The following is a 26,811-nucleotide window of genomic DNA, read 5'->3' on the forward strand; positions in this document are numbered from 1 at the left end:
GCGCAGCTCCGCCCCACAGGAAACGAAGAAAGTAAACAAGCGCAGACAGCGCCTGCGAGAGACGAGCTCTGCCATTGGATGTAAAGACGGGGTTGTCCTAGAAGACGTGCTTTGATTGGTGGCTGCCGTCAGGGAAGCGCCTGACGTCATCGCCGGCTTCTCCTATTGTTATAAATAACGGAGCGAAAACAAGTTCTGAAGAGGAAAGAGGGACAGAAACCGAGGAGCTACGGGGGCAGAAATCAAAGTGCTGGGGATGCAGAGGATCTGCAGGAGAACGGGACAAGAAGGTGGCAGCTGCAGACTGCACGATGGCGTGCACGTTACTGATGTAGAACGTCACTGATCTGGAGAAGAAGGGGCGCAAGAAAGCAGCAGTGTGGTCACAGCACAGAGGAGTTCAGCACTGATTGCAGGTGACATCAGTAGTGGACGATGACCTGGGACAACACCAACTGAATCTGTGTCAGACGTAAGTATAATGTGTGTGTGACAGTGCCCCCCACCACCAGGCTAGCCAGACCCCACATCTGTGCCCATCAACTTACCCTAGCCCGCGTCTGGGCCGCCCCCCACCACCAGGCTAGCCAGACCCCACATCTGTGCCCATCAACTTACCCTAGCCCGCGTCTGGGCCCCCCCCTTGCAGTCCAGGCCCCACGTCTGAGCCCCCCTTGCAGTCCAGGCCCCACGTCTGAGCCCCCCCATCTGCAGGCCAGGCCCCGCGTCTGGGGCCCCCGCCCCCTCTGCAGTCCAGGCCCTGCGTCTGGGCCCCCCCCCCCCCTCTGCAGTCCAGGCCCTGCGTCTGGGCCCCCCCCCCCCCTCTGCAGTCCAGGCCCTGCGTCTGGGCCCCCCCCCCCCCCCTCTGCAGTCCAGGCCCTGCGTCTGGGCCCCCCCCCCCCCTCTGCAGTCCAGGCCCCGCGTCTGGGCCCCCCCCCCCCCTCTGCAGTCCAGGCCCTGCGTCTGGGGCCCCCCCCCCCCTCTGCAGTCCAGGCCCTGCGTCTGGGGCCCCCCCCCCCCTCTGCAGTCCAGGCCCTGCGTCTGGGGCCCCCCCCCCCCCTCTGCAGTCCAGGCCCTGCGTCTGGGCCCCCCCCCCCTCTGCAGTCCAGGCCCTGCGTCTGGGCCCCCCCCCCCCCTCTGCAGTCCAGGCCCTGCGTCTGGGCCGCCCCCCCCTCTGCAGTCCAGGCCCTGCGTCTGGGCCGCCCCCCCCCTCTGCAGTCCAGGCCCTGCGTCTGGGCCGCCCCCCCCCTCTGCAGTCCAGGCCCTGCGTCTGGGCCGCCCCCCCCTCTGCAGTCCAGGCCCTGCGTCTGGGCCGCCCCCCCCTCTGCAGTCCAGGCCCTGCGTCTGGGCCGCCCCCCCCCTCTGCAGTCCAGGCCCTGCGTCTGGGCCGCCCCCCCCTCTGCAGTCCAGGCCCTGCGTCTGGGCCGCCCCCCCCCTCTGCAGTCCAGGCCCTGCGTCTGGGCCGCCCCCCCCCTCTGCAGTCCAGGCCCTGCGTCTGGGCCGCCCCCCCCTCTGCAGTCCAGGCCCTGCGTCTGGGCCGCCCCCCCCCTCTGCAGTCCAGGCCCTGCGTCTGGGCCGCCCCCCCCCCTCTGCAGTCCAGGCCCTGCGTCTGGTCCCGTCAACTCACCCGAGCCCAAATCTGTCCTTTCTACAGTCTTGGTCCTATGTCTGTGACCATCAACTCACCTGATCCCACATCTGTGCCTCTTCTACAGCCTTATCCCCATATCTGTGCATCCTCTATAGTCTCTACCCCACATCTGTACCCGTCAACTCACCTGAGCCCACATATTTGCTGCTGTACAGGTCCGACCCTACACCTGTACATCCTCTGCAGTCCCGACCCCACATCTGTGCCTGTAAACTTGTCCAATCTCACTTCTGTGAACAGTCTACAGTCCCGACGACCCCCACCAGTGTGTGCACTCTCCGCAGTCCCGACGGCGGCCCCACCAGTGTGTGCACTCTCCGCAGTCCCGACGGATCCCCCGATCTGTGCACTCTCCGCAGTCCCGACGACCCGCCCCCCCCCTCCCCCGCCCTCTACAGTCCTGACCCACCCTAGCCCACATCTGGACATACACCAACTCACCTGAGCCTGTTTCTGTGTCCCCTCAGCCCCCCTGAGCCCATGTCTATACACCCCAAGCTCACCAGACCTCACATCTGTGCCCCGTCTAGAGTCCCGTCCCCATTTCAGTGCCCTCTCTACGCCATCTACACTCCTGACTCCACGTCTTTGCCCCTTTGGCCCACACAAGGACATGTCTGTACCCCCTCAGCTCATCTGAGCACATGTCTGTGCACCCTAAACACACCAGACCCCACATCTGTACCCCATCTATAGTCTGGACCCCACGTCTGTGTTCTGCTGACCCAATCAAGCTCGCGTCTATGCCCCACCAGACCAGACGCTTATGCACTCCCAAACCCACGTCTGACCTCTCACCTGAGCCCATGTCTGTGTTCTCACAGTTCACCTAAGTCCACATCTGTGCCCCCCGCTACAGTCAAGACCCCTGTATATAAGGGAGCCCTTTACTTTCCTAAACCCACATTGGGGCAATGTTGACCTGACCCTATGGCTGGACCCTTTAACTGATTAAACACCATGTCAGCCAGAATTAGTGAAGCGATTGACAAGAGTGGCCCCGTAAAGATCATGAATACCCTGCGTATAGGACCAGCAGCAGGACTCGTGGGACCAGCGGCCTCCATTGAAGTGACAGCCTTAAGCGGGAAAATATGATATGGAGTGTGTCATGTGACCCCTCTTCCCGAGGGGGAGGGCCCTTTAGTCCGGAGTCCTCCAGTTTGAAGTATCCCACCCATTACCCCCATTGTAACAGTGAGTGTGCAATCACTACCTAGACACTTTCCCTCCTGTCACTGAAGGGTTAAATACCCCTTCAGAGATTGCAATCACCTGAGGGCAGTTAAAGCCGGTAACATAGCATGTGATGGCACCAGCAGCCTCATGTAAGACCCCAGGAATGGCGTTATTGGGTCTGGAAGTGGGACTGTCACCTACCTGCACCAAGTGCTGCACTGGTCTATGTGGGGAAGAACTCTTCAAAAGGGTGATCCATCGCTTTATAGTGTGTGGATGTGTTTAGGCATGCTGGGAGTTGTAGTGCTGCTAAGGATGGGCACCACTACTCAAAGCTTATGCTTCCTGCAAATTCTTAGTGACAGCACATTAAAAAGTGCCCCCTCTACAAGGTTGGGGGAGAGGTGGCATCTCTGTGCCTGTCGCGTGTGGTCCTCGTCTGCTGTATTCCTGGGACCCCTGCCGTCTCATCTCTGCAGGAGAAAACGTGCATTAAAAGTAATAAATGAGGGGGAGGGGAGCCTGTGCACGGACAGTGCCTGAGCTCTGAGTATGGTAAGCCTCGCATACTCTAGATATACATTATTACTCCTGGGATCAGAGGAGTGTGTGACCTGTAGGACTACAGTGCTCAGCATGCTCTGCTGCTGGTTGCAGTGGTCTCTCCTTGGACTGCTGGTGACTCACCGTACAGTCAGGCGGTTCGAGCATTTCTCCGCTGCTTCTCGGCAGCTCTGCAATCATTCTCACCGACCCTCCGTCCGTCTTTTGCAGGTGATCCCCACCATGTCACTCACCCCCCCGAACAGCAACGATGCCTGCCTCAGCATCGTGCACAGTCTAATGTGCCACCGGCAAGGAGGGGATAATGAGGGCTTCGCCAAGCGTGCCATTGAGAGTCTGGTCAAGAAGCTCAAGGAGAAGAAAGATGAGCTGGACTCCCTCATCACCGCCATTACTACCAACGGAGTGCACCCCAGCAAGTGCGTGACCATCCAGCGAACCCTGGATGGCAGGCTGCAGGTACTGGAGGGTGCTGGGTGGGGGGTCCTGGACCTATCCTGGATGTGGATGCAGAGGTAGGGAAGGCTCCTGATTCCTCTGCTGTGGTTAGGTGCACTCTTTGAAGGTCTCCTTACAATATTTTACTTTCTGCCTCACTTACTTTCTTTCTCTTGTTCTTGCTTTTCTTTCTTTCATCTAAATCACTATCTCTTACTAACTTCAGATATCTGGCTCGCTTTCTTTTGCGATTGCTCATTCTTTTCTTCTTTCTTTTGCGTTTCCTTGCTCTCTTTTGCTCACACTTGATTAGTTGTCGCCTTAGTTTTTTATTTTTTGCTCCTCTTTCTGCCTTCCTTCCCTTCTGCTCCTAATTTTGCTCCTGGTTTTGCAGCCTCTCCACTTGCTGTAGTGATGAGTCACTGTCTGGCAGGATGGAGGGGGGGATGTTTTGACTGCACTGAGTCTTCCAGGGAGCTGAGTGTGAGAGGAGGGGGATGGAGCTGAGCCTCCATGTCTCATATAAACATTACTGTGTAGAGCAGGGGATGGTATTCCCACATTCCTGTCCTCTGTGGGGATTCCTGTCACTCTCCAGTGTTATATTAACCCTTTGTCATTCACTATCATTGGTGACATCACTGAGAATGCCGCCTATCCCATCACTAGAGATCAGCGGTGACATCACTGAGAATGCCTCCTATCCATCACCAGAGATCAGAGGCGACATCACTAAGAATGCCTCCTATCCATCACCCGAGATCTGAGGCGACATCACTGAGAATGCCTCCTATCCATCACTAGAGATCATCACTGAGAATGTCGCTTAATCATCACTAGATATCAGAGGCGACATCACTGAGAGTGCCTCCTAGCCATCACCAGAGATCAGAGGCGACATCACTGAGAATGCCTCCTATCCATCACTAGAGATCATCACTGAGAATGCCGCCTATCCATCACTAGATATCAGAGGCAACATCACTGAGAATGCCTCCTATCCATCACTAGAGATCATCACTGAGAATGCCGCCTATCCATCACTAGATATCAGAGGCGACATCACTGAGAGTGCCTCCTAGCCATCACCAGAGATCAGTACTGACATCACTGAGAGTGTCTCCTATCCATCACCAGAGATCAGAGGCGACATCACTGAGAATGCCTCCTATCCATCACTAGAGATCATCACTGAGAATGCCGCCTATCCATCACTAGATATCAGAGGCGACATCACTGAGAATGCCTCCTATCCATCACTAGAGATCATCACTGAGAATGCCGCCTATCCATCACTAGATATCAGAGGCGACATCACTGAGAGTGCCTCCTAGCCATCACCAGAGATCAGCGCTGACATCACTGAGAGTGTCTCCTATCCATCACCAGAGATCAGAGGCGACATCACTAAGAATGCCTCCTATCCATCACCCGAGATCTGAGGCGACATCACTGAGAATGCCTCCTATCCATCACTAGAGATCATCACTGAGAATGTCGCTTAATCATCACTAGATATCAGAGGCGACATCACTGAGAGTGCCTCCTATCCATCACTAGAGATCATCACTGAGAATGTCGCTTAATCATCACTAGATATCAGAGGCGACATCACTGAGAATGCCTCCTATCCATCACTAGAGATCATCACTGAGAATGCCGCCTATCCATCACTAGATATCAGAGGCGACATCACTGAGAGTGCCTCCTAGCCATCACCAGAGATCAGCGCTGACATCACTGAGAGTGTCTCCTATCCATCACCAGAGATCAGCGCTGACATCACTGAGAATGCCTCCTATCCATCACCAGAGATGAGCAGGGACATCACTGAGAGTGCCTCCTGACCATCACTAGAGATGAGCAGGGACATCACTGAGAGTGCCTCCTGACCATCACTAGAGATGAGCAGGGACATCACTGAGAGTGCCTCCTGACCATCACTAGAGATGAGCAGGGACATCACTGAGAGTGCCTCCTGACCATCACTAGAGATGAGCAGGGACATCACTGAGAGTGCCTCCTGACCATCACTAGAGATGAGCAGGGACATCACTGAGAGTGCCTCCTGACCATCACTAGAGATGAGCAGGGACATCACTGAGAGTGCCTCCTGACCATCACTAGAGATGAGCAGGGACATCACTGAGAGTGCCTCCTGACCATCACTAGAGATGAGCAGGGACATCACTGAGAGTGCCTCCTGTCCATCACTAGAGATGAGCAGGGACATCACTGAGAGTGCCTCCTGTCCATCACTAGAGATGAGCAGGGACATCACTGAGAGTGCCTCCTGTCCATCACTAGGGATGAGCAGGGACATCACTGAGAGTGCCTCCTGTCCATCACTAGGGATGAGCAGGGACATCACTGAGAGTGCCTCCTGTCCATCACTAGGGATGAGCAGGGACATCACTGAGAGTGCCTCCTGTCCATCACTAGGGATGAGCAGGGACATCACTGAGAGTGCCTCCTGTCCATCACTAGGGATGAGCAGGGACATCACTGAGAGTGCCTCCTGTCCATCACTAGGGATGAGCAGGGACATCACTGAGAGTGCCTCCTGTCCATCACTAGGGATGAGCAGGGACATCACTGAGAATGCCGCCTATGCCTGCACATGGCCTTCCTGGTGATGGTTTTTCCTCCTCTCTTCCATAGGTGGCGGGCAGGAAAGGATTCCCGCATGTGATCTATGCCCGACTGTGGCGCTGGCCTGACTTGCACAAGAACGAGCTGAAACACGTGAAGTTCTGCCAATACGCGTTTGACCTGAAGTATGACAGCGTGTGCGTAAACCCGTACCACTATGAGCGGGTGGTGTCCCCGGGCATCGGTGAGTGTGGGAGTCATGTGGCGCTGACGAGGCTCTTGTGTTATGGAATACTTACCAGTGTGATGTTCTTGTGTTACAGGGCTAAGTATCCAGAGTTCCGGTGGGTTCCATGTTTACTGTTTCTTCTTCCCCATGCTCGAGCCTCCCCTCTGACTTTCCTCATTTTTATATTTTAAATATTACCTTTTTTTTTCTTTTTCTAAAAGGCACCCCTTGTCGGACGGTGAAAGAGGAATTTTCAAATGACTGTGAGATGGATATTCCATCTTGTCACTCAACGTTGCAAGAGCTTCAGCCGTCCATAAACCATTCTGCCCTACCTCAGATGCCGCCTGACACCTACCGACCAGCTCTTCCTCCGCTAACATTGCCAAAAAGCCCACAGACAACTGTTGGCATGTACAGTAATATACCCATATCACCCTCCGGTAAGTGTCAGCTTGTGACCCTATACTTCAGTGATAAGTTTTATAGTGATCAGTACTAAACCCAGATCACCAGGATATAGAGCGGTGATATATTACTGGTGAGAGGTGTATAGTGATCAGTACTAAACCCAGATCACCAGGATATAGAGCGGTGATATATTACTGGTGAGAGATGTATAGTGATCAGTACTACACCCAGATCACCAGGATATAGAGCGGTGATATATTACTGGTGAGAGGTGTATAGCGATCAGTACTACACCCAGATCGCCAGGATATAGAGCGAAGATACTGCTGTGGTCATAGTTCTATTTATTTGGTTTGTATGTGTTTGATCGCCATATTGCGTCACATTTTTTATTTTCTCGTTATTCCGCAGTGGCCCCTGGTTGCACCCTTTCTTCCTTAGCACATAGTGAAGGCATTTTACCCATCGTCCCTCCTCAGCAGATGATTTCCACTTCTCCTCCTTCTACGCCTAACCATAACCCGCAGAGCAATGGGTACCAGTCACCCCCCAAGCAGCCTTATCACAGTGAGTATCGCTCGTGGCGCTGTTCTTTTTGCATATACAACAGAGTAAGACTGTAAATTTTGAGAACTTTTCCCAGCTTCACCCTCCGTTTTCTTCTCTCTTGCTCTCCTGCAGCTACTTGGACAGGAAATAGCACGGCAGCCTATTCTCCCAATCCTGTGTCCCAGCCTAATGGGAGGGGAAGCCAACAGCCACCGCTTCACCACCCTAACCATTACTGTACGTCTGTCGCTATATCCGGCTGTCATCGCTAGGATTGCTAAGAGGACACCGTTAGAAAATCTTCTGGTTTGCCAGTAACTCTGCAGCTGTTTTCTTCTGTCTCTGCAGGGCCTCTTCATCAGAGCTCCCCTCAATATTCACACCCAGTATCCAATCACCCAGGTAAGTCATCAGGTCCATTTCTTCCCACTGTACACCCCAATCTCTGAGTGCTAATTATGTTTGTTTCTAGCAGGACCGGAGTTTTGGTGCTCGGTTGCATATTTTGAAATGGACATTCAGGTGGGAGAGATCTTCAAGGTGCCCTCAAACTGTCCCGTGGTGACTGTGGATGGATATGTAGACCCATCCGGAGGGGACAGGTTCTGCCTCGGGCAGCTCTCCAACGTTCATCGTACAGATATGAGTGAACGGGCGAGGTGAGGCCGAGGTTACAGGCGTGTGGCAGATATGAGGGTGCCACCGGGATCTGGAGACAATTGTCGTCTTGTTTCTCAGGCTGCACATTGGGAAAGGTGTCCAGTTAGAATGTCGTGGAGAGGGTGATGTCTGGATGAGGTGCCTAAGTGATCACGCCGTGTTCGTGCAGAGCTACTACTTGGATAGAGAAGCGGGCAGAGCACCCGGGGACGCCGTGCACAAGATTTACCCCGGAGCATATATTAAGGTGATTACTCCAGGCTCAATCTTATCGGCACATGTATTGTGCATGCCGAGCAAGCAAGGATGGAGCACTGTCAATCCATTTAGGACCCTTAATCTCCTGATTGTTGAGGGTCCCAGGAATCTTCTAGTTGCCACATGTGAATTATGGGAAAACTTCTTTTATATTTTTAACCATAAACTTTTTATTAATTTTAAATAAAGTCATATTTAACAACAATTTAGCCTACAAACATTGTACATCGTTATCATTTATCAGCTAAATATAATGGTAATTTAGCATAGCTAAATATTATGGGAAAAAGAATGGGAAAGGGAAGGGGTGATGACAACAGATTATTATACCCGTATATTACCTCTTTTAGCATGATTTTGAATGTGATCCATCGATCAGAAATGACATTATACTTTCGTTTTAGGTGTTTGATCTGCGACAGTGTCATCGACAAATGCAGCAACAGGCCGCCACCGCTCAGGCAGCAGCAGCAGCCCAGGCAGCGGCAGTCTCTGGATCAATCCCAGGCCCAGGATCTGTGGGTGGCATCGCACCAGCTGTCAGTAAGTATGAACAGCTCTACCTAAAAGATGATGGATTCACAGGTTAAACCCTTGGTGACCAAGCCAATTTTGACTTTAATAGGCAGGCCAATTTTTACAATTCTGACCACTGTCAATTTATGAGGTTATAGCTCTGGAACACTTCAATTTATTCCACTGATTCTGAGATTGTTTTATTGTGAGATATTGTACTTCATATTGGTGGTAAAATTTCTTTGATATTGTGAAGGCCGAGGGATACTCCATTTTGGATTTATTAATTCAGGCCGAATGTCACGGGGCGACTTGCCCTGCCTGACGTGACCCGACGATTGGTCTGTCACAAAACCAACAAAGACAAACAAGGGGACACTATTACAACGGTGGGCCCTGCAAATAGGGAATGGGGAAATGGACACCTCCTGCACTCTCCTTTGGAAGTGCCCTGAACTCTCCCCAGCAGCTGACCAACTACAGTTGTAGTAACACCAGCGGCCACCGGGGGCAAGGACCCATATTAACCCCCCGAGGGCCAGAAAGGAAAAAGGTTTATATAAGAGAGTCCGGACTCTGACACAGATCCAAAAATGGAACTTGACAGTAGCCCTCCTTCAATGAGGGTCCTCTGGACCCTCAACACTGCACCTCACAAAAAAAAAAACACCTACGGTGAGGACGCTCAGCTCCACCAGAGTTCACCTCAGCCACCACCTGACTCTCCGGTTTATGGCAAACGCGGACTGATGGAAGTGACAATAACGTATGCTCCGGAGGTGCCACAAATCTCCAGAGCGCCGACCTGGGGAATGAGCATTACTGGGGGTAACTCCAGCTGGTAAGTCCCCGGGCCGAGGATGGCCGACACCCGATTCGGCCCGATCAACTGAGAACTCCAGACCCCAGCAGCACACTTCCACTGGATGTTTTTGGTGGACACCCATACATACTCACACACAAGTCCAGACCTGAACGTTTATTGCCACGCACACGTTTGCCACAAGATGGTGAACTCTTCACAGCACCGACTACAGAGGCGTCCCCTTTTGTCACCACACTCGCACCCCTGCAATTCACAGAGGGAACCACAACCCTCCTCCGACCACCTCCTCCTACGAGGACTCCGCCTCTGAGGGTTGGCTAATGGCGAGGATTGAGACATGCCCCTACTCCCTGGCAGCACTTCTGCTTCCCCCACTGGAGAAGAAGAACAGTTGTAGAAAGACGGCAGACAGTAGCCCCCAGGCAGCAGCCCTCACACGACTGATCCCAGCTGACTACTTACCTAGATCGCCAATCTATGAGCGGGTTGTGTTTTTCCAACCAAGGGAGGCCTAAAACGATTGGTGATGGCATTCCCCCCCAAGACGTAGCATGACAGGGACTCTACATGATGAGTCCCTATACGCAGATGTATATTTTTCACGACTTGGGTCAACCTCCCCTAGCTCAGTGGGACAGAGTCAATGGCCTGGACGCTTAGGGGTGTGTCCTGCACCTCAGGCCATGGGTCTGGACAAAGTGAGTGTATGCCCTCAGGTACCCCGCCAACCACCACTTCTGCTGAAAAAGTACACTGGGGGGGCAAAATGGAGGAAATATACATTCCCTGGTTGCCTCCCTCCACACGACCAGGGGGACGCGGCTTCTTAGGTGGTACGGAAGTTTTGGCGCGAATCGGGCAGACCCTGATAAAATGACCAGTCTGCCCACAGCTAAAACATGCCCCCAAACCACGACACCGCAGGGGAGCCAACTCCTCCCACCTGCCTGGGCTCATCCACCTGCACCAGTGAGTCCGCCTCCCTAGCAAGGACTACTGGGGGCATATTCACCAAAGCCACAAAAAACTCGTCACCAACCGTAGAAATGGTGAATCGGCCGGCAGAGAGAAGGCCCTGGAAAGGGGATCACCTTTAAGGAGGGATATGATGAATCCTACCCGCTGTTCCTCACTCCCTAATGAACGAGGGTGGAGCCTGAAGTGTAGCTTGCAGGCCTCCTGAAAAACCAAAAATGTATCTCTCCCTCCAGAAAACCTCTCTGGGAGAGATAACTTGGGTTCTGGTTGTGCCTGCACCTGAGCAGAGACCCTGAACACCACCAACTGCTGCTGCTCTACCACACCACGCAGCACCCCACGCTCCTCAGTGAGGGTCTGCAGCAATTGGAGACAGGTCTGCATTAGGGCCATGGCTCACCAGAAAAATTGGGCAGATGGTAAAAAAGTCCATTTGGAAACCAACCGTGGTGAAGACTGGACCTACCTGGTGCAGAGGGGGTTCAGCTTATCTGGAGCAGTGGTGTTACTGCTGAAAGCTGAGTTCAGGAGCCTTACTCTGCTGCTTGGAGCATTGGCAGCAGACAAAGCTAAGTTTTGTTCTTTAGTTGCTTTAACCCCGTGGTGTCTGTTTCATCTTTCCTTTGGTTTGCGGTGCAGTTCACTTTATTCCCTGTCTCACCTCCTGGGGAGGGTGTTTAGCTCAGGGCTATACAGGAGATAGGGGCAGGTCGGGGACTTGGGCCTCACTACCATCAAGTGTACCCACAAGTTAAGGGCACCTCCTTAGCCTAAGGGGCACTTCAGGGGCCCAGGTTCCACGTCTCCTGTTTTTTTTTTTTTCCCTACTGCCCCGTGACGCTGAATAGCTTATCCAGAAATCTCCTCTTGCCCCTGAAACTGTAACTCCCCACCCTTGAGATAAGTAAACAAATTCCCAAAAGAACAGGACTTTGCGATATGGCCAGAGAATTGGAGGCCACATGTTAAGGCGAGGAGGAACAGAGCTGGGACTCCTTGCCATTTTTTGTGCAAGGCTGTAAGCTATCAATGCAAAGCATAAACACTTGGGCTTCGACACCTAGAGATGAATTATGAGTACCGTGCATCTGAGTTGAGTCCAATATACCACCAGATACCTGGGAGCCCTCTCATCGTTCTCTAGCTGTCCCGGATACCAAGCTATCGAGACTGGCTCTCCAGAACCTCTTAGCCGACCTAAGATTGGACTCTCCATATATGTCCAGCCCCAACAAACTTGTTGAGACGTCAGTTGTCCCGTTTGGACCTCCCACTAGGTAGTTATGACCCTTCCTAGATTATGGGAATTATTTCAGCTAGGAGATCAAGGGAGGAGATTTCAGTCCAATCCAGTGGGTGATGGCAAATATGGGAGGGGGAACGCTAAGGGTTAAAAGCTAGCTACACACCTTTAGCAAGTGTCATTGTTCTGCCATGGAAGCAGTGTCATGTCACACATGGAGACGGACTAGAAACTAAGAAAGTACTGTACCTGTGGACTTGAGTGCTTCCTCAGGCCCACACGTTATAAGAAACGGTAACTTGACACATACAGCTAACTGCAATCCAATACCTGTACCCTACCTTTATCTGTATTTCTGGCTGTAATCTATATATATAAAGTTGAATGTGTGTGTGTGCATCACCATCCAATCATGAAGCCTCTTTCATTTCACCAGAGTTGTTTAAAAGAAGCAGATACTGATGGGTGGGAGAAATCTAGCATCCCCGGGGACAAAAGCTCCCAGCCATTGTCAGCCCCGCCAGAAAGGAGTAAGAGAGTACATGACAGAAATGAATCATAGTAACATAGTTTTAAAGGCTGAAGGAAGACCTTATGTCCATCTAGTTCAGCCTATTTTTAGTGCAGCTGTTCTGCATTGTTGATCCTGGGGAAGGCAAAAAACCCACAGAGTAGAAGCCAATTTTCTCCATAGGGAAAAAAATTCCTTCCCCTAAGCTGGGTCAACCATCTACCTACAATATTCTGTTATTCGTAACCTTCTATACTGTTACTCACAAGAAAAGCATCCATTCCTTTCTTAAATTCATTCAGTGAGTTGGCCATCACCACTTCCTCAGGAAGAGAATTCCAGAGCCTCACTGCTCTTACCGTGAAGAACCCTCTTCTATGCTGGTGCAGAAATTGTCTTTCCTCCAAACAAAGAGAATGCCCCCTTGTTCTTGTCACAGTCCTTGGTACAAACAGTTCATTGGAGAGATCTCTGTATTGCCCTCTGATATACTTGTGCATATATATTAAGTCTCCCCTAAGTCTTCTCTTTTCTAGAGTAAATAGACCTAATTTTGATAACCTTTCTGGGTATTGTAGTGAACCAACTCCATTTATCATTTTAGTAGCCCGCCTTTGAACCCTTTCAAGTTCAGTAATGTCTTTCTTGAGCACCGGCGTCCAAAATTGCACACAATACTCCAAGTGTGGTCTGACGAGTGATTTGTACAGAGGGAGAATTATGTTTTCATCTCGTGTCCCCAGACCTCTTCTAATGCATCCCATGACCCTATTTGCTTTGGTGGCAGCTGCCTGACACTGGGCACTCCAATTTAGCTTCTTATTGACTAAGATGCCTAAGTATTTTTCCATGTCTGATTTCCCCAGCAGTTTCCCATTTAGTAAGTAATTGTAGCATCTGTTTCTCCTTCCCATGTGCATAACCTTACACTTATCTGTGTTAAACCTCATTTGCCATTTTTCAGCCCAATTTACTCAAATCTGTCTGGAGTTGCAAACTGTCCTCCTTTGTGTTAACTACCTTTATATAGTTTTGTATCATCTGCAAATACTGATATTTTACTGTGTAAGGCCTATTTCACACATCCGTTTGTGTCCATCAGTCAAAATCCGCCGGTTTGCAAAAAAAAAAGCGGATCTGCCATTTTTTTTTTGGCGGATCCGTTTTTTTCCCCATTGAGTTGCATTACCGGCGGATCTTGACGGACGGCCATCCATTGGATCCGCCAAAATTTTGACGTCTGCCTACATGCCCGAACGGAGCATGGAATGTTTTTTCGGCCGGCAGGATCCGCACTTCTCACTGCGCATGCCCGAAAGACTTTCTCTCTCCTTTTTTTTTTTTTTTTTTTTTTTTTTTTTTTTCTTCTCTCTCCCTCAGTACAGGAACGGATCCGCTATCCGCCGTTTTAGCGGATTTTGACTGACAAAAAAAAATGATGTGTGAAACAGGCCTAAGCCATCCACTAGATCATTAATAAATATATTAAACTAGATTATGGCCCGATGCTATCGCATCGGGAGGATGCGATAGCATCACACCTCTTGCCATGTTAACCCTCAACACACACACTCCTCAACACACACTCCTCTCACCTTTCACCATCTCCACTCACTCTTTCACTCCACATACGACCCCTTCTCTCACTCCGTCTCTCATACTCCCGCCGTCATCGCCGCTGCTCCACGATCCCCGACATCTTCTTCCGCCGGCGCCATCCTGGATCCAGACGTTGTCCACGCCGGTGACATGTTCTTGCGGCGACGCCATCTTGAGTATCGTGAAATCCCGCGATAGTCAAGATGGCGTCGCCGGAAGAACATGTCGCCGGTGTGGACGACGTCGGGATCCAAAATGGCGTCGACGAAATCTCGCGAGTTTTCGCCGACGCCATTTTGGATCCCGACGTCGTCCTCGCCGGCGACATGTTCTTGCGGTGACGCCATCTTGACTATCGCGGGATTTCGCCGATCCAAAATGGCGTTGCCGCAAGAACATGTCGCCGGCGTGGAGGACGTCTGGATCCAGGATGGCGCCGGCGGAAGATGATGTCGGGGATCGTGGATCAGCGGCGATGACGGCGTGAGTATGAGAGACGGAGTGAAAGAGTGAGTGGAGATGGTGAAAGGTGAGTGGAGTGTGTGTGTTGAGGGTTAACATGGAAAGAGGTGTGCGGTGACGTCACCGGTTACAACTGGACGGAAGTTGTTACAACCGGAAGTTGCTTAGGGCATTTATTATTATAGCTAGAAGGGGGCCCAATACAGAACCCTGTGGTACCCGACTAGTAACCCTGGCCCAATCTGAGTATGCACCATTAATAACTTTGTTTTCTATCACTAAGCCAGCTACCTACCCATCTACACACATTTTCCCCTAGCCCAAGCTTTCTCATCTTACTTACCAATCTTTTATGTGGGACAGTGTCAAATGCTTTAGAGAAGTCGAGATAAATGACATCCAATGATTCTCCTTGGTCCATTTGAGAGCTTACATCCTCATAGAAGCTGATCAGGTTAGTTTGACAGGAGCGATCCTTCATAAATCCATGTTGATATGGAGTTAAACGTTTATTAACATTGAGATATTCTATAATGGTATCCTTTAGAAAACCTTCAAAAATTTTACCCACAACAGATGTTAACCTTACCGGCCTATAGTTTCCAGGTTCCCTTTTACACCCCTTTTTGAATATTGGTACCACATTTGCTTGCTGCCCCTCCCATGCCCATATCCCCATCACACATCCTCCATCCCATAGGCACATCTTCCCTCTTAAAGGGATCTCCGGTATGGAAGTGAGGGCAAATCGCTCAGCGCTCTGTTTCTGACCCCAGGCACCTCTTAAAGGGATTTCCGGTATGGAGGTTAGGGTAAATCCATCAGTGCTCTGATTCTCACCCCAGATTTCTATTAAAGGGATCATTAGTATGGAAGTTAGGGCCATTCCACTCAGCGCTCTGGTTCTGACCCGAGGCTGATTGGATGATGTGGGATATTAGGGGTAGTAGTCTGGTAGTTCTGGCTGACAGGATGATGTGGGATACTAGGGGGAGTAGTCCGGTGGCTCTGGCTGACTGGATGATGTGGTATATTAGGGGTAGTAGTCCGGTGGCTCTGGCTGATGAGACCATGTGGGATATTAGGGGTAGTAGTCCAGTGGCTCTGGCTGACGGGATGATGTGGGATATTAGGGGTAGTAGTCCAGTGGCTTTGATGGGTTGATGTGGGATATTAGTAGTCCAGTGGATCTTGCTGACGGGACGATGTGGGATATTAGGGGTAGTAGTCCGGTAGCGCTGGCTGACGGGATGATGTGAGATATTGTAGTGAATGTGGCTATGCGGAGTGGGCGGGGCTATACACTCGGCTTTATATATAGATATAATCATTATAATTTGTTATAACTAACCGTACTTAGTTACTGTGCCCAGGCAGTGCCAGGCTCTTCAGCTAGTCTCTATATATATATATATATATATATATATATATATATATATATATATATAAAAATGAGTGTATCGGCCACGCCCACTCCACATAGCAACCAATCACTAAACATCTTTCATTTCACCAGAGCTGTTTAAAAGAAGCTGAGCTGTGATTGGTTGCTGTGAGCAACAATTTTCCTTGTAGACAGTTGTGGAAACTGAGGCCTATTATTCTTATCCTTTCTATGGTGTTATCGTCCTTCTGTAAAGCTGAAAATAACACAACTTATTACCGTGCCAACACAGACCACCCTCTGACACAGACTGCACGGGGAGCCCAGTATCACACAGGATAGAATTAGATACACGGCTCAGCAGACAGTATCACACAGGATAGGATTAGATACACAGCCCAGTATCACACAGGATAGGATTAGATACATGGCTCAGCAGACAGTAACACACAGGATAGGATTAGATACACGGCTGAGCAGACAGTATCACACAGGAATGGACTATATACATGGCTCAGCAGACTGTATCACACAGGATAGGATTAGATGCACAGCTCAGCAGTCAGTATCACACAGGATAGGATTAGATACACAGATCAGCAACAGGATGTGCCAAAGGAGAGGACATTTTCATTCCAAGAATTCCACTCATTCCATCTGATTTGCCTTTTGATTTTAAACGCCTCCAGTTTCCTCTTCGACTGGCATTTGCAATGTCCATTAACAATGCTCAGGGATAGTCCTTGAAAGTAGTAGGGATCGATTTGCAATCTCCATGCTTTTCTCATGGTCAACTTTACGTGGCCTGTTCAAGATTTGGCGCTGCCAAAAATCTGTTCATCTTTGCACCGAAAGGAAAAACCAAAAATGTTGTTTAAAGCCCCCGTTACACACTGCGATATCGCTGTAAAGTCACCGATTTTGTGACGTTACAGCGATATTGCTAGCGATATCGCTGCATGTGATACTTACCTCCGACCGGCTCCCCTGCTGGTTATCGTTGATCGCGCGAGAAGCTGCTGGACCATTTCTCGTCGGTCACTTCCTGCGGCGCTTCCTGTGGCGCCGACGAGCGATGCGTGGAGTCGGGCGGGAGGACGCAGGATCACCGCGTCTGACAGGTAAGTAGCGATCCCCGTCCCCAGCGATGTCGCTGGTGAGATCTGCCTGAGTGGCAGCTCACTAGCGACCACCCAGCGATTCACCAGCGATTCTGACTGCGTCATATCGCTGGTCAGGATCGCTGGTGAGTCGCTAGGTGTAACGGTACCCTATCAAAAGGCTCTTGAATGAGTTGAAAATAAAATACTATCAATACTTAGGAAATCGTTTAGTTAATTTGTGTTGCAAATCTGAAGTGTTGAATATATGATGTGAAATGTTTTTATGTGCAATATAATTATTATAATTTGTTATAACTAACCACAGTTAGTTTCTATGCCCAGGCAACGCCGGGCTCTTCAGCTAGTATCTATATATTAGGCCGGGGTCACACTAACCGACGCAAAATACGGTCCGTATTTTACATGCATAATACGGAGAAATTTCACCTAAATAGTGCTCCGTATTTCATCTGTAATCAAGGTGTGGTCGCGTATTTTGCGCATGTAAGCATCCGTATGTAATCCATATGGCATCCTTATGCCGAGATTTTCTCGCAGGCTTGCAACAAAATGGACATATAATGGAGCCCTATGACAGGTTTTCAAACACAAACGAAAGAATAGATATATACACATAGAATGTGCATATATATATTTTATAATTATTTCATATAGTTCTACATAGCCGAATAGCCGCTGAAACATTTGCCGGCTTCTGTAAAATCAATCCCCAATCAGTCATGAAATGACACTTGGTTTACATACAGTAAACCATTTTATTTCATTTTTTTTTTTTTTTATATGTATTTCACTAGTTATTAGATGAGGGTTTATGTGTAAAATGGTTTACAATGAGGACCGGTGCTAATGCGACCAGCCCCACTGTAAACTACTGCAGAATGAATTAGTTCAGCTCTGCGCAGCCTCTCTGGCTGCCCTGAGATGAACTAATTACCATGGGTAAGTTTCTGACTTTTTTTTACCACGCTCATTAGTTCACCTCAGGTCAGCCGGGGCCTCCTGCTGACGTCACTGAGGCTGCGGTAATTAGTTTATCTCAGGACAGCCAGGGAGGCTGGTCGCATTGGTCCTCACTGTAAACTATTTAATCCCTTGTGAAGGATTACAGCATGGGACATAACTGAATGGCGGAGAGGTAAGGATATTGGTGTTTTTGTTTTTTGTCTTTTTGTTTTTTGTCTTTTTTTTTTTGCAGATCATGATTTATTTTTGGAATAGTAGAGTAATAAAAATGTGTCAAAAACTTGGTGTCTTAATTTCATTAAAAGACTTTTTAATTAATGTCTGTATGTGGTTTTTAACCCTTTCATAGTCTGGACTTAATAATGGATCGAATGTATCCAAAAGGAAAGAGAGACCGCACTCCATGAGCTGGTGTGAACAACGGTTGCTTTATTGGCACATGCGGTACATGTCTGCCGGGGGAGTGATGTCGCGTTTGGAGAGCCCCTGTGTGCCTAAACATTGGAGCTCCCCCACAAGTGACCACATTTTGGGACCTAGACCCCGAAGGAACCTATCTAGATGTTTGGTGAGTAGAGTTGAGCGACTTTGGTCGGATTGGGTTTCATGAAACCCGAATGAAACAAAATAAGTTTCAGATGAAACTCGTCCGACTAGAGCAAAACAAAGTCGGAGTTTCGTCCGAAACCCGACCCCAATGCAAGTCAATGGGAAATAAAAGTCGGACGAAACTCCGACTTTTTTTTGCTCTAGTCGGACGAGTTTCATCTGAAACTTATTTTGTTTCATTCGGGTTTCACGAAACCCGATCCGACCAAAGTCGCTCAACTCTAGTGGTGAGCACTTTGAACCCCCCAGGTGCTTCACAGAAGTTTGTAACGCAGAGCAGTGAAAATAAATAATTTTTTTGCTCAAAAATGATTTTTTAGCCCGCTATTTTTTATTCTCACAATGGTAACAGGATAATTTGGACCCAAAAGTTGTTGTCCAGTTTGTCCTGAGTATGCTGGTACCCCATATGTGGGGGGGAACCACTGTTTGGGTGCACGGCAGGGCTCAGAAGGGAAGGAGCGTCATTTCACTTTTTGAATGGAAAAATAGCTCCAATCGTTAGCGGACACCATGTCGTGCTTGGAGAGCCCCTGCGTGCCTAAACATTGGAGCTCCCCAACAAGTGACCCCATTTTGGAAATTAGACCCCCCCCCCCCCCCCCTAAGGAACTTATCTAAATGCATAGTGAGCACTTTAAACCCCCAGGTGCTTCACAGAAGTTTATAACGCAGAGCCGTGAAAATAAAAAAATAAAAAAAAAAAATTTCCTCAAAAAATGATTTTTAGCCCACTATTTTTTTATTTTCACAAGGGTAACAGGATAAATTTGGACCCCAAAAGTTATTGTCTAGTTTGTCCTGAGTATGCTGGTACCCCATATGTGGGGGGGGGGGGACCACATGGTGCTCCTTCCCTTCCGGGCCCTGCCGTGCGCCCAAACAGTGGTTTATGACCACATATGAGGTATTGGTGTACTCAAGAGAAATTGCCCAACAAATTTTAGGATCCATTTTATTCTGTCGCCCATGTGAAAATGAAAAAACTGAGGCTAAATAAAATTTGTGAAAAAAGTACATTTTTTTTTTTTTTTTTTTTTTTTGGATCAATTTGTGAAGCACCTGGGGGTTCAAAGTGCTCACTATGCATCTAGATAAGTTCCTTGGAGGGTCTAGTATCCAAAATGGGGTCCCTTGTGGGGGAGCTCCAATGTTTAGACACACAGGGGTTCTCCAAACGCGACATGGCAAGCGCTAAATATTCCAGCATATTTTCCATTCAAAAAGTCAGATGGCGCTCCTTCCCTTCTGAGCCCTGCCGTTTATGACCACATATGTGGTATCGGTGTACTCAGGAGAAATTGCCCAACAAAATTTAGGATCCATTTTATCCTATTACCCATGTGAAAAAGAAAAAATTGATGCTAAAAGAAAATTTATGTTGGAAAAATTAAAATGTCCATTTTTTCCCTCCACGTTGCTTTAGTTCCTGTGAAGCACCTGAAGGGTTAATAACTTTCTTGAATGTAGTTTTAAGTAGCTTGAGGGGTGCAGTTTTTAGAATGGTGTCACTTTTGGGTATTTTCTGCCATATAGACCCCTCAAAGTGACTTCAAATGTGAGGTGGTCCCTAAAAAAAAAAAGATGGTTTTGTAAATTTTGTTGTAAAAATGAGAAATCGCTGGTCAACGTTTAACCCTTACAACTTCCTAACAAAAAAAAAATGTTTCCAAAATTGTGCTGATGTAAAGTAGACATGTGGGAAATGTTATTTATTAACTTTTTTGTGTCAGATAACTCTCTAGTTTAACAGAATAAAAATTCAAAATTTGAAAATTGCGAAATTTTTGCCAAATTTCCGTTTTTTTTCATAAATAAATGCAAAAATTATCGACCTAAATTTACCACTAGCATGAAGCCCAATATGTCACGAAAAAACAATCTCGGAATCGCTAGGATGCGTTGAAGCGTTCCTGAGTTATTACCTCATAAAGGGACACTGGTCAGAATTGCAAAACATGGCCAGGTCATTAAGGTTAAAATAGGCTGGGTCATGAAGGGGTTAAAACCCCCAATGTCAACTTCAAACTTAGCACAACCTAATCCCTAACACAACCACAACCCTAACTGCAAAGAATGGAAAAATTTCAATTTTATTCTTTTTATCTAAGAGGGTTGACAAAGGGAAGTTTAATTTTGTTTTGTTGTTTTTTGTGTTTTTTTTTTCAATCACTATGATAGGGTCTATCACAATGATCAAAATGAACCAAAAGGAAAAATCTATTGTTCCGGGGTACTGACTGGCAGATCTCAGCGGGTGCACTGCATATTTGCCCGCCATTTTCTTCCAGGAAGGTGACATGGAGGACCAGGGGATGGAGCCAGAGGGCCCGGGGATGGCGGAGGTACCTGGAGGGGGCTCGGGGACCCCATTTCTCTCTCCTCTGATATGTTAGAGGAGAGAGAAATTCATTGAAAATCGGACTCATCATGTTCTGCATGGTCTTAGCTACCCCCAATAGCAGAGACCCCGGAGATTTTGCGACACTGGGGGGCTCTATACCTTTCTCAGCGCCATTAGAAAACGGCAATGAGGAATAAGAACCCTTAAGGGCCCCGTTACATTTAGCGATGCACCAGCGATCCCGACAACGATACGACCCAGTCAGGATCGCTGGTGCATCGCTAAATGGTCGCTAGTGAGCTGCCAAACAGACAGATCTCGCCAGCGACACAGCAGCGGTCATTACTTACCTGTCAGACGCGGCGATAATGAAGTCCTCCGCCTGCATCAACTTGTCGCTCGTCAGCGCCAGCAGGAAGCCGCCGACGAGAAACGGCCCAGGACATTCTCGCGCGATCACCGAAAACCAGCGGGGGAGCCGGTCGGAGGTAAGTCACATGTAACGATATCGCTAGCAATATCGTTGCTGCGTCACAAAATCGGTGCCGCTTTAACGATACCGCTATGTGTGAAGCCCCCTTAACTGCAGCTGTTAAAAGGTGTAACAGTGTTTGTTAAGGGGTTAAAGTTTGTAAACATTGTGGGTATGGAAATTGCTGTATCTGCACAAGCTACGTCCACTTCTGTTGTGTGTACCGAGAGCTGGATACTCCTGAGCTCTGAAAATCCCTTGAAATGATTCAACAGAAGTCCTCCATTCCTGTGTTGTGTGTAGTCGGGATGAACAGTCATGGTGCCAACTCTGACACACCTCTGTCCCAATATACTTGTCTTGCCTGTGTTTTAATAGAAAATTGTGGCATTTATTTTTTTCGTGTTCCCCACACAGGTTTATCGGCAGCTGCCGGTATTGGAGTTGATGATCTCCGTCGCCTCTGCATTCTCCGCCTCAGTTTTGTTAAAGGCTGGGGTCCTGACTACCCCCGTCAGAGTATCAAACAGACGCCATGCTGGATAGAAGTTCACCTCCACCGATCACTTCAGCTCCTAGATGAAGTTCTTCATACGTTACCAATGGCGGATCCTAATACGGTCAACTAGCCATTGCAGGGTACTGAGAAGAGACACGGATTCTGTAATTGACTTCTTAATGCCAAAGGAAACCTTGCTAGGTGGTGGAGCCTGCTACCGAGGACGAGCCAGATGTTTTCTGCTGTTGTAGTCATTGTTGATAAAAATGTTCTTTACTGGCAGACAACAGCTTTGAGGAGTGACCTACTGGGGCTAAATCTTGCTCTGGATTAGTCTTGCACAACAAAATGTTCAAAGAATCTAACATGAGATTTGCCTCGGGGTGCGAACAATGAAAACACTTTGCGATAGTGCTTTATTTTAACTCTCTTACATGCACACGATGAAGGAACCAATCTCTGCTCAGAAAATCACAAGTCAGAAGCCTGGTGGGAACCACGAGAAGCTTTAGATGTCTCCAAATTGTAAAACAAAGAAAAATAGTAGTAGTTCCATTTTTTATGCCGTAAATGGGACAGTACTGTGGCTACCACAGTTGCAGGATCCTGACATCGAAAGGACAATCATCAGTTTAATTTTTAAGTTTCTTTTACAAAGACAGAGTATAGACTGTATCTTAATAAGAGCAAAGCAAAAAATACCAAAAACTAAAACTAGAGTACAGCGAGAAGAGTACCCTGCTTTTTGATAGGATTTCAACATTCAAACTGACTTATATTGAATAAAATATTTATGTAATATTGCTTAGAATTCCTATGTCCTGTGTGAACAGGCATCAAAAAACAGAACATGAATCAATAAGCCTGCTATGACCTGATCACAGCTCAAATAATCCTCACACGTCTCTTCTTCATGTGATCGAGGCCCAATATAATCCTCACTCGTCTCTTCTTCATGTGATCGCGGCTCTATATAATCCTCACACGTCTCTTAATTCATGTGATCAAGGCCCTATATAATCCTCACACTTTTCTTCTACATGTGATCGTGGTTCTATATAATCAACATACGTCTCTTCTTCATGTGATCGCGGCCTTATATAATCCTCACACGTCTCTTCTTCATGTGATCGCGGCCCTATATAATCCTCACACGTCTCTTCTCCATGTGATCGCGGCTCTATATAATCCTCACTCGTCTCTTCATGTGATCGTGGCTCTATATAATCCTCACTCGTCTCTTCATGTGATCGCGGCTCTACATAATCCTCACACGTCTCTTCATGTGATCGCGGCTCTATATAATCCTCACACATCTCTTCATGTGATCGCGGCTCTATATAATCCTCACACATCTCTTCATGTGATCGCGGCTCTATATAATCCTCACTCGTCTCTTCATGTGATCGCGGCTCTATATAATCCTCACACATCTCTTCATGTGATCGCGGCTCTATATAATCCTCACACGTCTCTTCATGTGATCGCGGCTCTATATAATCCTCACTCGTCTCTTCATGTGATCGCGGCTCTATATAATCCTCACACGTCTCTTCATGTGATCGCGGCTCTATATAATCTCACACGTCTCTTCATGTGATCGCGGCTCTATATAATCCTCACTCGTCTTCATGTGATCGCGGCTCTATATAATCCTCACACATCACTTCATGTGATCGCGGCTCTATATAATCCTCACACATCTCTTCTTCATGTGATCACGGCTCTATATAATCCTCACACATCTCTTCTTCATGTGATCGCGGCTCTATATAATCCTCACACGTCTCTTCATGTGATCGCGGCTCTATATAATCCCCACACATCTCTTCATGTGATCGCGGCTCTATATAATCCTCACACGTCTCTTCATGTGATCGCGGCTCTATATAATCCTCACACGTCTCTTCATGTGATCGCGGCTCTATCATGTGATCGCGGCTCTATATAATCCCCACACGTCTCTTCATGTGATCGCGGCTCTATATAATCCCCACACGTCTCTTCATGTGATCGCGGCTCTATATAATCCCCACACGTCTCTTCATGTGATCGCGGCTCTATATAATCCTCACTCGTCTCTTCATGTGATCGCGGCTCTATATAATCCTCACTCGTCTCTTCATATGATCACGGCTCTATATAATCCTCACACGTCTCTTCTTCATGTGATCGCGGCTCTATATAATCCCCACATGTCACTTCTTCATGAGATCGTGATTGTATATAAACCTCACACGTCTCTTCTTCATGAGATCACGGCTCTATATAATCCTCACACGTCTCTTGTTCATGAGATCATGATTGTATATAATCCTCACACGTCTCTTCATGTGATCGCGGCTCTATATAATCCTCACACGTCTCTTCATGTGATCGCGGCTCTATATAATCCCCACACGTCTCTTCATGTGATCGCGGCTCTATATAATCCCCACACGTCTCTTCATGTGATCGCGGCTCTATATAATCCTCACACGTCTCTTCTTCATGTGATCGCGGCTCTATATAATCCTCACTCGTCTCTTCATATGATCACGGCTCTATATAATCCTCACACATCTCTTCTTCATGTGATCGCGGCTCTATATAATCCCCACATGTCACTTCTTCATGAGATCGTGATTGTATATAAACCTCACACGTCTCTTCATGTGATCACGGCTCTATATAATCCCCACACGTCTCTTCATGTGATCGTGCCTCTATATAATCCTCACACGTCTCTTCTTCATGAGATCACGGCTCTATATAATCCTCACACGTCTCTTGTTCATGAGATCATGATTGTATATAATCCTCACACGTCTCTTCATGTGATCACGGCTCTGAATAGTCCTCACACATCTCTTCTTCATGTGATCTGTCAGTGGAGTTTTAGTCTTCCAATTAGAAATCATCCAGACCTGAATATTAAAGATGATTTGTTCTTTATTGATCATGCCGGCATGGAGAGAGAATGACGGCCGCACCAGATGTGAGCAGTCACCTGTCTGACCCAATACAGATTCTTTTAGTTTAAGTAGAACAACAGAATAGCGTTCAAAGTACAAAGTTTGCAAAATAGTACATATGATGGAATAGGCGTTACTGTCAGCAATCCTTATCTACGTTACCAGAGTAGAGAAAGTGATGATTCCTTTATTTGTAAGTTAGATTATGAAAGCCAGCTAGCATTCACAAAAGTTACACCCATGTCTTCACAGTACATCAGTTGAATAGAGCTTCTAAGTCTAGGAAAAGAAATGTCATACATGCCATCATGCATGTATGTGTGTGTGTATATGTGTGTATATATATATATATATATATATATATATATATATATATATACATACATACACACACAGTACAGACCAAAAGTTTGGACACACCTCATTCAAATAGTTTTCTTTATTTTCATGACGATGAAAATTGTAGATTCACTCTGAAGGCATCAAAACTGTGAATTAACACATGTGGAATTATAGAATTAACAAAAAAGTGTGAGACACCTGAAAATATGTCTTATATTCTAGGTTCTTCAAAGTAGCCACCTTTTGCTTTGATTACTGCTTTGCACACTCTTGGCATTCTCTTGATGAGCTTCAAGATGTAGTCACCGGAAATGGTCTTCCAACAGTCTTGAAGGAGCTCCCAGAGATGCTTAGCACTTGTTGGCCCTTTTGCCTTCACTCTGCGGTCCAGCTCACCCCAAACCATCTCGATTGGGTTCAGGTCTGGTGACTGTGGAGGCCAGGTCATCTGGCGTAGCACCCCATCACTCTCCTTGGTCAAATAGCCCTTACACAGCCTGGAGGTGTGTTTGGGGTCGTTGTCCTGTTGAAAAATAAACGATGGTCCAACTAAACGCAAACCGTATGGAATAGCATACCGCTGCAAGATGCTGTGGTAGCCATGCTGGTTCAGAATGCCTTCAATTTTGAATAAATCCCCACCGGTGTCACCAGCAAAGCACCATCACACCTCCTCCATGCTTCACGGTGGGAACCAGGCATGTAGAGTCCATCCGTTCACCTTTTCTGCATCGCACAAACACGGTGGTTGGAACCAAAGATCCCAAATTTGGACTCATCAGACCAAAGCACAGATTTCCACTGGTCTAATGTCCATTCCTTGTGTTCTTTAGCCCAAGCAAGTCTCTTCTGCTTGTTGTCTGTCCTTAGCAGTGTTTTCCTAGCGGCTATTTTGCCATGAAGGCCTGCTGCACAAAGTCTCCTCTTAACAGTTGTTGTAGGTGTCTGCTGCTAGAACTCTGTGTGGCATTGACCTGGTCTCTAATCTGAGCTGCTGTTAACCTGCGATTTCTGAGGCTGGTGACTCGGATGAACTTATCCTCCGCAGCAGAGGTGACTCTTGGTCTTCCTTTCCTGGGGCGGTCCTCATGTGAGACAGTTTCTTTGTAGCGCTTGATGGTTTTTGCCACTGCGCTTGGGGACACTTTCAAAGATTTCCCAATTTTTCAGACTGACTGACCATCATTTAAAGTAATGATGGCCACTCGTTTTTCTTTACTTAGCTGTTTTTTTTCTTGCCATAATACAAATTCTAACAGTCTATTCAGTAGGACTATCAGCTGTGTATCCACCAGACTTCTGCACAACACAACTGATGGTCTCAACCCCATTTATAAGGCAAGAAATCCCACTTATTAAACCTGACAGGGCACACCTGTGAAGTGAAAACCATTTCCGGTGACTACCTCTGGAAGCTCATCAAGAGAATGCCAAGAGTGTGCACAGCAGTAATC

General features: G+C 47.9%; 1 protein-coding gene across 3 annotated transcripts; it reads left to right on the forward strand.

The window, feature by feature from the left end:
• Positions 1-95: 95 nt before the first annotated feature.
• LOC141075881 (mothers against decapentaplegic homolog 4-like) lies at positions 96-22,864 on the forward strand. 3 transcript variants are annotated; one of them, XM_073563062.1, is made up of 12 exons: positions 96-472; positions 3,605-3,853; positions 6,494-6,668; positions 6,748-6,768; positions 6,875-7,096; positions 7,476-7,631; positions 7,746-7,850; positions 7,962-8,015; positions 8,086-8,272; positions 8,352-8,520; positions 8,936-9,074; positions 21,980-22,864. In XM_073563062.1, the coding sequence occupies exons 2-12, from the start codon at positions 3,617-3,619 to the stop codon at positions 22,189-22,191; spliced, it is 1,677 nt and encodes a 558-aa protein (XP_073419163.1). In that variant the 5' UTR covers positions 96-472; positions 3,605-3,616; the 3' UTR covers positions 22,192-22,864. The 3 variants fall into 3 exon arrangements, with proteins under 3 accessions (XP_073419163.1, XP_073419165.1, XP_073419164.1); XM_073563063.1 differs by having other exon boundaries at positions 98-472; positions 8,089-8,272; XM_073563064.1 differs by lacking the exon at positions 6,748-6,768 and having other exon boundaries at positions 97-472.
• Positions 22,865-26,811: the final 3,947 nt, after the last annotated feature.

This window comes from Dendrobates tinctorius, unplaced genomic scaffold, assembly GCF_039654945.1.
Source record: "Dendrobates tinctorius isolate UK_male_01 unplaced genomic scaffold, ASM3965494v1 ptg000377l, whole genome shotgun sequence".
NCBI lineage: Eukaryota > Metazoa > Chordata > Amphibia > Anura > Dendrobatidae > Dendrobates > Dendrobates tinctorius.